The sequence below is a fragment of the Megachile rotundata genome, chromosome 3 (genome assembly GCF_050947335.1).
Source record: "Megachile rotundata isolate GNS110a chromosome 3, iyMegRotu1, whole genome shotgun sequence".
NCBI lineage: Eukaryota > Metazoa > Arthropoda > Insecta > Hymenoptera > Megachilidae > Megachile > Megachile rotundata.
In genome coordinates this window covers 14,963,632-14,980,115 of record NC_134985.1, presented here as the reverse complement: position 1 = coordinate 14,980,115, position 16,484 = coordinate 14,963,632, and the positions used below count along the sequence as shown (strand labels likewise).

Here is a 16,484-nt window from a genome sequence, read left to right as displayed (position 1 = left end):
TGTAGGCGTGTGCGCGCGGGTCTGCCCGTGCGACCGGCGAGTCGACGCTCGGCTCCGCTCGGCTCCGCTTGGCCTGGCTGGGCGAGACGAGCGGCGGAGGGGCGCGGTACCGTGCGTTCACTCCACAAATCAATACCCATTGGTTGCCGCGTGTGTACCAGCCGTGCACAACGAGCGAAACGTGTCACCCACCGACCCAAACCCAAAGGACGATATAGCAGCTGCACGCACGCACCGCAGCCGGCATATGTCGGCCGATGCGATGGCCGCGCGATGCATCTTCTTCGTTGATCTTACTTACCCGCTTCCGGTCCTCTACGATTAAAAACACCCGAATGTTCATTCTAGTTTCACTGCTTCTTTATTCTTTATATTTTTCGCTATGAAAATTCTGCTTTCATTTCTACCCTGCACGAAATCTAGGGCACGTCCTCGTGGATTTCAACCTAGACGATTTATGTACAGTCAAATTAATAAAAAGTTTTGATCCGTTAATCTTAATTAAATTTCCCAAATTGTGGTTCGATTCTTAACTTAAAGCACGGAAAGTACATCGAGTTACAGTTTCACTTTCTGTCTCTCTCATCGCAGTCGTGTAAAGTATTTTCGTGTGCCGTCGTTTTCTTAATTAGTTACAACGGAGAACAATAGGATATCGCCATAGGGCAGATATTTCCGGCGCGGCCAATACGGTTTCTTTTTTCGACGACCGAGTGTAGAGTTCTCTCTCAGCTGTGTCGCTATTGTTCCGAGTCCGGGGGCTTGCTGCGCAATTACTCGGCAGCCCGCAGTAACGAATCAAATAACAATCCTACGACCATCTCCGCCGAGCAAATTTCTAATTTCCTCTCGTAGCGCCTTGTCTCGACGTCACGCGGTAGCGGAGGAAGACGGTGGTATAATATGGAGAACAGTGATGGGCAATTGCGCTCGCGAGGGTCTGGGGCACGGTGCTTGTGGCGGGCACCGGTAGATAATTAATTTCCCAGCTTATGGATTCTTTTTTCATATTTTTAAGTATATGGATTTATAAATTTTTACATTTCCAAAATTCAAAGTACAAATTTAAGTTAAATTTGTGGAATTCTCAATGTTCTGAATTTTCAAGTGCTCAGTTGACAAGCCTATTTCTGAACTATCATGCAAATATTATTCTTACGAGTCTTCAGTGATTTCTCTTGGGAATATTGGATTTCTCTTGTTCCCATTTAAATTGGTATCAATGAAGGTGTAGCGGTACGAAAATCAATCGTACGAGGATTATTTCGGTTTTCGTGTATCGCATACCGCCGCGTGCGAGTGGAGCGCATCGTGTAACATCGGGCACGAGGTGCTCACGGCGGCGCACTTAGTGTGCGTGTCGGTCGTCTGGGCGGTGGTAGGGGACTTCATTCAGTGCGCCTCTTGCGGTACGCTCGGCGCATGCGCAGCCCTCCGCGCGTACACACGCTACTCACGCTGTGCTTCCCCTCCTACTCTATCGTTCGCTCACACTCACGCACGCGCACACCATCTCGTCTACTGTACATGGACTTTGTACTCCGTATCCGACCTCACTCGCTTTTTCTCTCTCTCTCTCTCTCTCTCGCGACCGTTCCAAGAACGAATCGTTCTACGGCGTGTGCGATCACACGCACACCGGCAACGCGATCGCGAACGAACGAAGCTTTTCAAAGAGAAAGAACGACGATGTATCTCGCGGCGGGTATGTGGGACCCACGAGGCGGGAGGGCACGGTGCGAACGGCCGAGAGTGACTGAACTGCACAAACGACGACCACACGCCGCCAGCCGCTCCGTCGTCGCGTCGCGCCAAGCCGAGCCGAGCCGCGTGCTCGAATACGCGCGCGTTTTCGAGATATCCCCGCTCCCTTTCCTTTCCTTTTCTTTCTCGCTCCAGCCTCTCTCCTCGATGATCGAGTAGTCGAACACCCAGGAATCCTGGGCATAGGCGAGCTACGGGAATACGTTACGAAAGAAACCGCGACGCGTCGCAATTCTTTTCTTTTGTTTGCGCTGCTCCTTTTTTCACCGTTCGCCAATTTCGACCGGCCTCTCGGACCTAACACGCGATATGGATTAGTCGGAAAATTTCTGACGATATTGCTTTCGTGCCTCTGCAATTAATAATTCAAATCAGATCTTCATAAGGAGGTGACGTTAAATAAATTTCTTCCTTGCCACAATTTTACTCGAAGAAAAATTCGTAGAAAACTATTCAGCTTTTTTTTCAATCGTAATTAGACATTTGTTCTCTTTTATTCTTTATATATTTTTGAATATGTATGTATATTGAACTTGAAGAGTAACACCTGAGTAACATTTCAGAACATTGTTGGTAATGATTTGATATGTATTAAGCTATGTGACTGCATGCTTGAACAGCATGAATTTATTGTACAAGTATATTGTGCGCGTCTGGTAAGTTGACATACGAATCAATGAAACGTCCCGTCAGACTAGCAGACATTCACATCCATGTGTGATACAACACAAGTATAAAATTTATACAAACACATACTGAACTTATATTTTCATACATGAAATTTCTTTACACTTCATACAATAAATTAGTGTATACGTCAATATACAGTTTTGTACGTATTCAGTTTTACCACTTGTTTCGGATCGATGGTTCGATTAAAATCACGAATAGCTCGAAGGAAATTCCCTCTTCTTGCGCGTCCGTTTCCGGCATCGTGTCATTTCCTGCGTGCTAAACGACCGGATTCAAGAGAAAGAAAACCGAGAGGTGAACAGTGATTCGATGTTTGGAACGCGTGGTCGGAGGCTGATCAAGCTCCGCTTGTTTACAGTCGCTAGTTGGCCGACAAAAGCAGCGTCGTAGCTCCGGGTTTTCTTTATCGCCAACACGGTGTGCCGCGTGTTCGAGCTTACTTTTCATTCTCGGCCGCTTCCTCGGCGACCTTCTCCTTCCTCGCTTCGCTTTTTACGTTTGTCCTCTTCAGCGAGAGAACTCGATTCGAGTCGACTCGTAACACGCGCCGTGGCTCGCGGGCATCGCCTTCTGATGCATTGCTTCCGAGAAACGATAGCTCCTATAAGACTTTGCCACGGACTTCAAAACACTCGCTTTTCGGAAACTTTGATCGTAGAACTGCCAGTCGTTTGAGAAATTGAAACGGTCCGATCGATGTTTGTTCGTTCTGAATGTGATCAGAGTTTTAATCTAACCGTTGTATCAAGATTTTGGTGTACATGTCGGGGTATAGAAATCTAACGATGTAGAATGTGGATGATGGATGGAGGGACATGAGGCCCGTAGATGTTGACACGTAGGAACATAAAGATATTCTACCTTTTCTAACGACAGGAAGGTTTTCGTAATTAGAAATTTGAGAAGTTGAAAGAATACGAATACAAATTCTACAAGCGTCTTCCTCTCGAACGGCAAACGACAAATTAATTATCCTGGTAGCAAGCGCTAATGTCCAGCGTCGATACACCTATTGCCTCATCCGAGAACCGCAGAGAAAGGAAGAGACAGAGAGAGAGAGTCTAGAAGCAAACACAGGACCTGCAGCTAGTAGCCGGGACAGAGCGACGTGATTGTAAAGTGCAGTAGAATGCACTCTGACGTAGGCTCCGTATTGCTTGGCGTGGCGCGCAGCGCGTTGCATTCCCCTGCGGTGCATTGACTTTGCCGCCCCTCCTCGACCACCTCCCCCCTCCCCTTCACTCCCTTCTCTCTTTCACGCGTGCACCTCGTTCTCTCTCTTTCTCTCTCTTTATTGCCGCTTGATCCACGCCGCCGGCCGCGTCGTTGCACTCCACCGCCTCCCCGGTGCAACCGCCTCCCGGCACAACAACAACATTCCTTCTCTCCAGAGTCCCTTCATGCCACGAAGACCCTGCTACCAGACTCTTCTTCGTCTTCTCTGTTCCGCCAGACAACGGCCGCCGTTCGAGCAAACGAGATGGTCAACGTGTTTCTCCTTCGTTCGTTGTACCGCGACTCCCCGCGAAAACTGGTCGCTCGCGAATCGCGTGTACGATCGACCTCATGGCCACCAGACGAGAACTCCCCGGGCAAAAGTTTTCGTTGGTATGCATCGGAACGAGGTATACACCGGCGCTCTCTTCTGCATCGATTTATCGATTGCGAGAGACAGAGCCTTCCGAAGCTTCTCTCGATCGATTTGCTATATGGGGTTCATCTGCTTTGGCAACTCTTTTGGTTAGCATACTATGTTTTAATTAAAAGACGCTATGGTTTAATTTATGGAGAGTTGTTTATTAGTGTTTCTAGATTTTGGAACACTTTTGGTTGTAGAATTTTTCTTTGGCTCGTATTATGATTCTGAATATACAGTTTGGGATGTGAAGTTGGATGTTTGAAACTTCAAGGATGTTTGAGTTTAAGGATTTCGAAATTGAGGATCTCAGAGATCCAGGAATTTAGAGATGGAGATATAGTGTGCACTTAAGAATATTTTGTATGTAGAGATTTTTAAGATCTGAGGATTTTGACATGTGAGCATGTGAGTACGCAAGTATATGAAGATCAAAGAATTTGTATATGCAGTAATATAAAGATATAAAACTTTGTACTTATATGAATTTAGAGATTCGACAACAGGAATTCGAGGATTTAAAAAATGTCAAACTCAGAGATTAAAAGAGCAAATCAATCAATCTTGCACCTCGATACGCGTCCACATCAACAATACATAATTAAAAGACGAGTATACCATATCGGTTTCGCCGTTAATTAAGCAAAAAAAAATGGCGGATACGCGAGTGTTAAAACAAGTTGCGAGGAAAACGAATGAAATCTAGTAGGGCGTCGCAGCGTTGACGAATCGACGTGTCGGCGAGAGTACGCGCGAATTATGCCCGTTTTCACGGGTCGTTTGTCTCCGTGCGAACCGTGTTACATCGATCTCGCTCTCTCGCGGTGAACGCAGGACCGCTAATTGGGTTATTACACGGGACGTCCGAATTGGCGGCGGACGCGCATAATAGGCACCCCCTGCTCTCCTCTTCGTATTTGTGAACAGTCTCGGTCCCGTGTTTACCCCCGGTGATTTTAAATTTTCTCGATGATGCATTATAAGAGGTTTACGACGGACTAATTGAGCCATAAAGCTGTGTTTTTCGTTCCTTCTACTCGGACGGATTTCGACGAAAAACACCCCACATTTTCTTACTCTAACAATGTTACCATCATTTCGAAAACTTTCTCCGGTATCAGTACTGTGTTGATGAAATTAATTTTCCTTATAAGTAACCATTTTCGTTTTTCTCAAAAATTTGATGTAACAGTTACATTATACTCGAAAATTTTTAGATTGTATCATGAATCTTCAACAAATTTTTATGTTAAATATAATCTATAACATTATGAAACATCTGTACACATTTATGATTGCTATCCTACATGAAAGATTACACGATTCCATATCAAGATTAACCCTATGTATTCCAACCCCGATTCAGAAGATAAATTATCTTGCATCGCTTGAAAATTTCATAAACTTACGAGTCTTAATTATACGAACTGAATCTTATCGCTCTAAAAGCGTGTCATTAACTTAAAGTTTGACACGAATTAAAAGTATAAATACAGCGTCGTATTTTTCCACGAACGTGCTTTTAATGAAACAACACGCATTAAAAGTTTCTCTAAAATGCCTGGTATCGTGCACGTGGACAGGAATTTTCACGTACTCGAAATAATAATTAAACGGGGGCAGGTGTTGGTGGCACGCTGCGAAACTTTGTTAGCCATCACGAAATAAAGAAGCCCGTGTTGTCCTTTTACCTGTAAATTCTACATTCCGCCCCGGAAAATCTCCGCTACCCCTTTGAATTATTGCCCCATTTATTACCGGAGATTATACGACAGGTTTGTCCCGTGGGACTCACCGTTCCAAACACACTCGGAACCATTGTTGTGAATGAATTAAACAACGTGTCGTAAACGTCGGTGTCTTGACCATTGAATGTTCTTCGACAAGAACCGTATCATTAGCGTTCTGCGTTCGCAGCAATCGAACCTCGTGACAGGTTAATTGTAGGGTCGGATTCCTATCGTTTCGTTGAAAGGTGCTTAAAACGGGAACGAGGAAGTTTCTTCGAACATCCTTACTCTCTTCGCTAGTATTAGCAATGGCTATATTGGCAATTTCTGAATTACTCATTTTTTCTGATTCTAATTGACAGATTATTTTACTGAGAGACTTGTTGGAATAGACGTAGAATTATTTTATGAGGGAGTAGATCATAAGTGGAGCACATTATACAAATTCTAGAATTTGGTCACTCGAGTGACTTGGTCATACATTGCTAGCTTGAAAATTCAGATATTTGTGCAACTTGAATCTGGCTATACAGAAATTTGTCAATGTATTTAGAAATTATGAAACTTCTTTACAATTTGAGAATTTCAAAAATTTATTAAATCTGACAACTTGGAAATTAAAAAAACTTGAGGATTTGAAGTTTGGCTAGAAAGTCTCTCCACCTTCTCATACCAAAGAAACTTATACACCCAAAAGAACCACACGCCTCCAAATAAACCTTACACACTACATCCCTCTACCCCAACCCCCAAAAATCCCCAATTCGCAAAAATCGTCAACAATATCCACATTCCCAAGAATAACACGTCATAAACGTAACGTCCGAAACGATAAGCGGTATTTAGGTAAAGATTTAAATCCTGTGGCTTGTTTCACCCGAGTGCGTGCCAGGGACAGGTGTCCCAAAGGCGACCCAGGGAAAACCCAGAAGGCGGGCACCGAAATTATTTGACCTTGGTAATAAACGTTGCTCGAAGGAAGCGCGAGTTTCCTTTTCCTTTTACCTTCCTCCAAGATCATTAACGTCCACGCGATGCTACCTCCGGTACCCGGTTCTTTTCTTTTTCAACCGTTTTCAGCCGAACGGTTCGACGTTTATTTATTGTCGTTTAGAAGCGTGAAACCATAAACCAATTGGAGGTACGCGTTAATCCTCTCCGTACTTTAAATCCACCTCTTCGTGTTCTTTTCTTCGTTCCGAGTTTGATTTCTTGCCTAATCGGATTTTCAACTTCGCTCGTTGCGAGGTTTGGACTTCTTATGGAAATGGTTGAAAAAAAATTTTGATGGAGTTTTTGGAGGAGTTGGAATTTTTTGGATGAATTGAGGCTGCAAATTTGGAGATTTAGAAGGTGGGAATTTGGGAATTTGGGAAGTTTGGAATTTGGGAGGTTTGGAATTTGGGAAGTTTGGAATTTGGGTGGTTTGGAATTTAGGAAGTTTGGAATTTGGAAATTTTGGAATTTGGGAAGCTTGGAATTTGGAAAGCTTGGAATTTGGGAAGCTTGGAATTTGGAAATTTTGGAATTTGGGGAGCTTGAAATTTGGGAAGCTTGGAATTTGGAAATTTAGGAACTTGGGAAGTTTGGAATTTGGAAAGCTTGGAATTTGGGAAGCTTGGAATTTGGAAATTTAGGAATTGGGAAGTTTGGAATTTGGAAATTTTGGAATTTGGAAGCTTGGAATTTGGAAAGCTTGGAATTTGGAAATTTTGGAATTTGGGAAGCTTGGACTTTGGGTAGCTTGGAATTTGGGGAGCTTGGAATTTGGGAAGCTTGGAATTTGGAAATTTTAGAATTTGGGAAGCTTGGACTTTGGGTAGCTTGGAATTTGGGGAGCTTGGAATTTGGGAAGCCTGGAATTTGGAAATTTAGGAATTTGAGAAGTTTGGAATTTGGAAAGCTTGAAATTTGGAAATTTTGGAATTTGGATGCCGCTTCAGAAATTTCCCTCCCCTTCATAAACCTTGAAACTATTATTTTACGAATCTACTTGCACCACCACCAAACTTGCACCAACCAACGACTCTGTCATTCTCCCTTAACATATTAAACCAATAACCTCAACAAATCACCATCTTCCCAAATCCGCCCATGGCACATTACGAAACGAATGCAGACAGATGTACGAACAAATTTCACTGGGCCTTTTTTGTTTCTTCCGTCATTTTTCTCCGTCAGTCCGCATCTGACGAGACACCTGGCCAGAATCCCCCTTGATTTTTCTGCACCCCAGATGCATCTGGATAAACTTTGCCGATTATCCAAAACCTCTACTATCGATGCGAAATCGTGTTTCATTTCTCGTAGCTAATTCGTGGCTAATCCCCCTCGACCTAAACGCTTCCAGGAATTAGAAACTTGCGCGGCTTCTGCCTGTTGCCGATTTTATTTTGCGGCTTCCATGGGAGGACTTTTCTCGAAAGGAGCTTAACTCTTTGATCGCCTTGATAAAAACTCGAACGCGTTTAATAGCTACGGTAAGAATTCTGATCCCTTTGTACTTGTCTGAATGCTTCATTAACCCCTTCGCTGTGGAAGACGTATATACGCTTTTAACATGGTAAATGTATCGGCGAATGTTCTTGGGCTGTTACTGTAATTATATGGAACGCGTGCTCGTTTTTTAATCCAATCTACTTACTGGATTACATAGTTTATATTCTTTGGAATTCTGTTATTCAATTTTATTGTATTGTATCTGTTGATGTTCAAGACACGCTCTTGTACACGATGGTACTTCACAAATGGTACTTACAAATAAATTTTGGATATTGTAGGATAATATTGGAAGAATAGTACAAAAATTTATATGTTGAAAGTGTCGTTGAACTTTACAACGAAAGTAGCTAATAAAGGGGTGAATATTGAATTATTCTGTTTACTTTCCTTGCACAGCAGCCATCTTGTCTTTGTACGTCTTGAATTTGTAAAGTCATTGAAGTTAACAGATTCACTTCAAGATTCATAAACTATTATCAATATTAATACTGACCCTCTCCATATAAAAAATAAAAATATCTCCCAGTATAAAAATTAAAATCGCAGAAGGTTAACAAAGTAAAATGCAAAATTAGAACCCCTCCATAATTCTCTCGTTCCCTTTTTCAATTCGTTAGGTTGTTTGTTCTCGATTCGAAGAGAGGCATGTGCGATGATACGAAACACGCGAGACAATCGCGAAACAGGGTAACGGAGAAAAGCAAGGAGAGGCATAAATGGGGAGCCTAAACAAATCCAAGGGGGTAAAGAAAAAACCGTGTGAAGACGAACCCGTGGAAAGTCCCGTACGAGGAAGCCGGTATCCTCGTCGCGAGTTTGTCGAGTGGCGGAACCCTAGCCTTTTCTCGACCCTCGTCGTTACCCCTCGCAACAGAGAATGAACCCCGATGCGCAAGGGTCGCACCAAAGGGCGGTTTCTGGGCCCATGGGAATTTATCTTGTCTCGCAGAATTCGTTCTTTCACTCCTTGAGAAAAATCCGCTGCGACGATTTAGAGGGGGATGAAAATTATTTCATCTTTCGTTCAAATTTAACTGATCTCATAATTCTTAACTGTTGAGGTTTATTACAATTTTTGGTTAGTTTAATTATTTTATTATTGTATAGATTGTTAGAGGGAAGGGAGCCAGTCCTTTTTACATCATATGTGATGCTTAATATAATTCAGCAATATTGTAATAATTTATAGAAGTATTATACAATAGTATTCTGCAAGTAGTGCATTTTCTATGCTGTAGGTAATTAAAACACCATAATAGGACAAGAATAATTTAAACTTTCAGAAACTTGAAGAGAAGCAAAGTTCTTAGATACAACTTTAAAGGATGAACTTGCACGTAAACATTAATATTACTCCACTTTAATTTTCAATCTCTCCCAACAAGATTTTCATATTTTTTCCATCACAAATTAATAACAAACACGTAAAATATAATACTGAAACGAAAGTTATCAAAACCGAGTCACAGTGATTAAATTTCTACCATCAAAAGAATCTATTTGTAATAAGAATCGCCTTTTTGGAGTAACAGTTTGTAAAACACACAAAGCCCCGTTTTCGACGCGTAGAACATGGATGCGAATGTGGGTCGCTCGCGTCAAAGACGAGGTCGAGACGAGGCTTTGTCGTTCGGCTTGCTTCTTGAGATAACAGCTGACTTCCGGTGGCTAGAAAGCGGCAGTCAACTTGTCTGTGACACGGGTGAAACGTCGTCGATTGCTGGCGATGAGTTTTTGCTCGACGGAGCGGAGAATATTGTCTTTGCCGAACGGTCAATTGGCTCGGATTAGGACCTTAGCCCTTATTATGTGTCGCTCCGGTGGTCCTCTATTTTCTTCAAAGATATTTTGGAAATACCGTATATCTAACAAAATATCTACAAATTAATTGTTCTTGAATAAGAGTACATATTTGAGGGTGGTTTGAATTTTTTAGTACATGTTAAATATTTGAACAGAATTTTTTATAATTCACTTTCTTCGTCTTGTGTTATTAAAAAATGTTTATACGAGTAAAATGTATCGTACAATTTGACGTTTAGAGTGTTAGAGAAATAGATGTACTAATATGTGGGACCGACTTTAACATGTTTTCACAAAATATGCTTCATTCTATAATATATCATAAAATACATATTCTAGTTGACTCAAATGAAGTTTCTAAATGATCTTGCTAAATGATCATTCTTGTTTTTTATTATCATACAGTGACTTCAACGATCTTGCAAGCTTTTTAAATATTAACACGAGGTTTAAGTTTAATATACTAAAAATAAAAATATATATTAAATATATTTTTGATGAAGTTAAAAGAATATTTAGATCGATACCGATCGATGAAAACGACAGAGTCTCCCATAACCATTTTTATCGGTCGTTCATCCCCGCGACAGTGTATTACGTCCATTTCTTCAGTGTCGCCGTGAAACCACCGGCAAATCCACTTTTCTTCCTTCGAACCAGGATACACGAGACACGCGCACGCGACTCGAATACAATGTATCCCGAGGAGTCTGCACGCGATGTCGAAGACACGATATATCTTCCCATGGATTTCCCCGTGTCCCCTTCGCGCTCGTAAACACCCTTACCGTGGAGATCTCTCCTCTCGCTTTCGTTCTAGCCATTCGTTCACCAACTAACTAATGGAATTTCGCGAATTCGTCGCGACGCGGTCTAATAAACCCCACAAATTTTCACACGCGATCGCGTAAATCGATCGATCGCTTTCAGAGGAGCAGCTGCAATCAATCTCCCAATTTGTTTTGTTCGGGTTTCTTGTTTGGGTGGATCGGTTCATATTTACAGTGCCGCTGAATAGAGTATTCTTTTATTGAAATAGTGTTGGGGTAGATAACTTTTTTCCAATTTATTATTTATACATTCATTTTTAAATTCATTTATAAATACTTTGCCAGTGATCAGTTCACCAATCTCTAATTTTCTGTAATATACAGTTTATCTTTTTACAAAATATTTCACAAAGTACATGAAGTATTTCTTAAGGCAATGTAAAGGGGTTAAGCACATAATTGTTCAATAACCTTATAAAAATTTACTATAAAACTTCATTATAACTGCGTGAGATAAGCACTTTATACTATACCAGTAAACCTAATCGATATCGTAAAGTGCGAGGAAAATATTTACGTCGAAAGGGGTTAACAAACGAAGTTGACCCCAACCCTCGAAGAAGGCCGAAGTAAAAATTTGCCAGGCGAAGAGTAGATCCCGCGATAAAAATTAACGAAGGGGGTAATCTTCAATAAACCGTGGCGGGGATCACGAAAGGAATTCGTGGGCAGATCGGCTCTCCCCTAAAATCGAAAGCAGCCCCCGAAGTCGGTTCGGTCACGAAACCGTCGTCTTCCCTATCGATCTTACACGAGCCATCCCGAAGCACGACCATGCGCAGAAGTCAGCGGCGAACGAGGGTCGTGCTTCATTTTTGGGCCAGAGGGGGTGCTGGGTCCACGGGTCTCGTTGCCTTTCCATCCCGAACGGCGAACGTCGACCTAATCGGGGATCGGGTAAACACCCGGAATGTCGGTCGAAGGAAAATATCGGGTGGTAAATATCTATCGAAATTATTATAGAGAGGCAGACGGGGTTACGCGTGACAAGAGTGGCTCGACGTCGCCCTCGTGGACGCCGTCGTCGTCGACGACGTCGGCGGCGGCCATGTTTGCGCCGACACAGTAGGCGTTCACGGGCGGTACCATCCCTCCACCCGTTCTCCAACGACTTTGGAGAACGGCCTACCCCCACCAACGATCGTCTAGTAAACTTCTGGTGGGGTACCGCAAACGATCATCCGTTGGTGCCGCTTCTGCCCCCCACCGTTCGCCCGTCTCCCCTCCGACCTCTCCTTCACGACCCGAGTCCCTCCGTCCTTCTCGCGCTCGCGGGTCGTGCTCGTTCTCGACTCGTCTCTCGAATGCCAACAACACTCTCCTCGAACATCCCCTCCAACACACGCTCTCTGTATCCATCCGTACGCAACACCGTCTGGAGGGGGCCAACTACCACCACCACTCTCGTTAATCGACCTAGTGGGGGGAAGTCTTGTCAGAACGCAAAACGAAGAGGATCGAATCCTCGTATCTTCTTGCATTCCTCCCTTTCTTCTTCCTCTTTTTTTTCATCTCTTCGCGTCTTCTTCAACCACCCCTTTTCTTTTTTAGTAATTATGGGGAATAGCGCCCAGCTTATCGATTTCAATGACTTTGATGTATTGTGTGTGCAGTCATTTTTACTGCGATTTTATAGTTTACATCTTTTCGCTTTGTTCTAATCTAACACAACTTTTGCATATTAAGTCCTTACTTGCAGTATTCATCAATAAATAAATAAATAAAAATAACTGATTCAGGTTGAGTCACGTGCAGATATAACATACAAAATAATCTAAAAATGTTTCAATGTTTATTTATAATTTAACATCTCTAAAAATAAATGTACATAACATTTCTCCAATACCTTACAACAAGTAATTACGTGCAATATGATTAATAAAAAATGTAACATCCATTTGATACTTTAAAAAAAATTTCTCTTATACATAAAAATCTCCAATAAACAATAATTAGTAAGTCAAAGTATTCTCATATTTGCTTCTCGATTTCAGAGAAATTGCATGGTTACACATTTTGGTGTCTGCACGGTTCTATTATGTGCGTATTTTTTGTTCCTGTTTGGTCTTTGTTGGATGCCGCCTCGATGGCCGACTAAGAACCACTGACGCACGCTCCCTTTTCGGTTGCCCCCACCACCGCTTCTGATTGGCCCCTACGGTGGTACCCGATCGTTAAGATTCGGCGAAGTCCGGCCGCTTCGGCAACTTATTCCTACCCTCCGTTGTTCGGAAGTTCGGCGAAATTAACCTAGGGAAAAGTTGACCGATCTAGGGAATGTTGGGGGCCGCGAACGATTCGAGCCTCGTCGCCGCAGTTCATCGTTCCTCGTTAAAACTTCTTCGCCTCCCGCGAACTTCTTCCGTTCGCCGTTAATTATCGTCCCGCGATGGTATTTGCATTTTGACGATTCCGCCGAGAGAATATAATTTTCCTTCGGTACATCTTTCATTTCTTACCCTGTCGAACGTATCTTGCGATAGGCGTCGAGATTTATTACGTTTGGAAGAAGCGACAATGTCAATTTATCTTTGCTGTTGATGCGCTGATTGTACAAATTATGGCAGAATTTTTATATATACAGAATAAATAAATATTTAGAATAACTTTGCATATGATCAGTATGAATGTACATGTAAATGTTAATTTTTTCATACGGATAAAAATTGTATCTAAAATTTTTCAATTGTGGATGTACACCATCTAACCTTCTTTTTATCATTTTTTGTTGTAGACAAAGAATCGGAAGAATTTTAGTAGAAACATTTCGCACTGCCGCCGACAATGGAACGAAACTCAACGTCAACGAAATTATGCAACTGGTGCAACAAATCATTCAGGACCCTGGTAAGTTAAATATTATTAATGTAGAAAATTAGTTACTGCATTCTTGTTCAATTTTAACTTTTTGTGCTAATTTTGAATTATTTCTTTTACCCCTCACTAAAATATTCAAAATTAGTTTACAATGTCCAGGAATGATCTTTAACATACGTGAATAACCTATTAAAATACGAGTTATAAAAAATTTAACACTAGAACAAAAGCATCAAATACACACCTGTTTTGAGACAAAAATGATTAAAAAATGATTTAATATACACTACCGTCCATAAGTATCCGGACACTTGGTTTCGTTACATAAAACATAGTTGAACTTTGTACGAAAGATATTTAGGGTTATCATATCATTTGTAATAATTATTATTATCTTTTTTGAGGTGTCATAACGTAATAGAATTAATTTTTAAGTACAAATTATACAATGAAAGTGTGAAAGTAAAATTCATGTCCAGAAGTACAAAGTCCAAATTTGTGAATCTAATGAAACGCTTTCGATTCTAAAAAAAATTTTAATTTCTACTGTGTTTCATTTCTATGGTGCAGAACGTATTCAGAGGGTTCTTCGATATGTTTCAAGCGTTTGTAAACTGTTGGTAGATGTTTAGGTTCCCTCAATGGAGATAAGAATGGAGGTAACGCTACGCACTCGACAGTTTCGGTTTAGTTCGTCTATAGCTTCTTTTCCATCGGGATATGAGTTCCAAACGAGAATTATCAATGGAAAAACGTTCCAGTATTCTGACCTTCGCAAAAAAAAAAATCGATTTTAGTTACTGTTGCAGATACTTGAATAACTTTCATACAACGCGAATGCATATTTCGCTGGTGTCCGGATACTTATGGACGGTAGTGTACATAATGTACTTGTTCAGAAAAATAACATGTTTCGAGAAAAACATGTAGGAATCATTCTGACGGATTCGCTCGTTCCAGCGTTAAATTATCCACTTACAATGATTCACAGTCTAAGCACGTAACCTGTTGAGTGTCTTTTATGCGCACCCCATAATTGCAAACTGCACAATCGCTCTGTTGCATTATGCTGCAAGCTGCAATAGTTGCTATCGCTAGATACAGCTTTCTATTATTTCAGTGCAAGATACGGAAGGATTGGAAATAATTCTGAGCCAAATCCTTCATTCGTTGCAATTTTAAGCATAGTATTTACTACAATTTTTCGTTTGCTAATTTTCTTTCTGTGTTCTTTTTTTGCTTACTCAAACGCACGTTCTTGCTATCTTGCACATCTTCATTTTTTATGAAACAGAAAATGGGAATAAAATGTCACTTCCAGATGCTAAAGGAACCTTTGGTATGCAACAGATAATTTTTCACACTTTCCCGGCAACGAGGAAAATTGTGATTTGTACGTTGCCACGTTGCTTGAGAAAGATTGCACCCTTTAAAGCACCCCTTTAATTAAACTAAGAATGCTGAAACTCTGTCGATAAAAACTTTCAGACGGTAGCTTAATATTGGCACAAATATTTCAGGATCTCTTTTAAGTTCTCAAATTTGTTTATTATCTAAGTTTAAAAAATTGGTATTTCTATATTTCCAAATCCTTGAGAAACGAATGCTGGACAATTTGTAGATGCAGGGACTTGAAACTCTGAGGGATGCAAATTTAAAACTTTATAAATTCAATGACTTTGAAATTAAAATAGTAAAATTTTAATTTTCACACTGCTCAGCGCGCCCTTTCCCCAGAAAGTTCCTTTTTCGTTCGCCATTTGTTTTTCCGGCCGGTTTCCACGAACGAAAACGCATGCATCGGAGAAGCTTAAAAATAGAAGATCGCGCTCTTGAAAGAAGGCAGAACACGTACGGGAAGAAGAGGGTGGGTAAATGACGATGAAGGCAAGTTTCGGGGTTACGGACGACCCTATGCGTTGCCGTACGAGGTGACGACAAGATTGTCCCCGGTTTCGTTGCAGCGCGTGCCTCACCGGAAGTCCCTGGTGGTTTCCGTGCTCGTAGTATTTACACGGGGTCGCCGTAGCACAGTTTACTTTTTCATCCACTCGTAGCAGAATTTGAAACACACTTTTTACTTTCAAACACTGATACTTTTCAAGACATAATTTGTCAATTCCCAAGACGATACATTTATTACTTTCAAGATATTACATTCTGTTTTAAATAAATGATAATGAAACAAATGGAGATAAAAGATAAAATGGGACAAAGTACTTATTTATTATATTATAAACATCAGCATCTACCGAAAGTAAATTAAATAACGAAATCAAATAAATATAATTATAAAAGGTACAACAAAATGTGTAAGCAACATTAATAGTCGAATATTAAATTCACAGAAAGAATTAAACGTATTAACAGTCGTTTTGCGTGCTCACTCGAAAAGTAAATGTAAAAGGTCGGATAAAATAAAGACTCTTGATATCGTTCGTTAACGACAACCATTCATCTATGGAATCATAAAAGTTTAATGCCAGGAATACCCCGACATTTATCCGCAAAAGATCAATACCGATTATATTGGGACACCCGAGAGTACGCTCTGAAACAAATAGAAAGAAATCATAAACCTGCTGAGGTTTTTCCAAAGGGACATAAAAGCGGGTCGAAAATAGGTTTTCCGATTATTAAGGGAACCTGAGTCAGCAAACTATAATCACTTTCAATACAAGACGAATTCAATAAGCTCATCATAAACGC

General features: G+C 41.1%; 1 protein-coding gene across 5 annotated transcripts in view; it reads left to right on the top strand.

The window, feature by feature from the left end:
- LOC100882740 (serine/threonine-protein phosphatase 4 regulatory subunit 1) overlaps positions 1–16,484 on the top strand; it is a 165,160-nt gene that overhangs the window by 135,362 nt on the left and 13,314 nt on the right. For all 5 annotated transcript variants that reach the window (XM_076529742.1, XM_076529744.1, XM_076529743.1 and 2 more), the window contains one exon: positions 13,693–13,805. In XM_076529742.1, the coding sequence (XP_076385857.1) occupies positions 13,693–13,805 (113 nt within the window). The remainder of the gene's footprint in view (positions 1–13,692; positions 13,806–16,484) is intronic.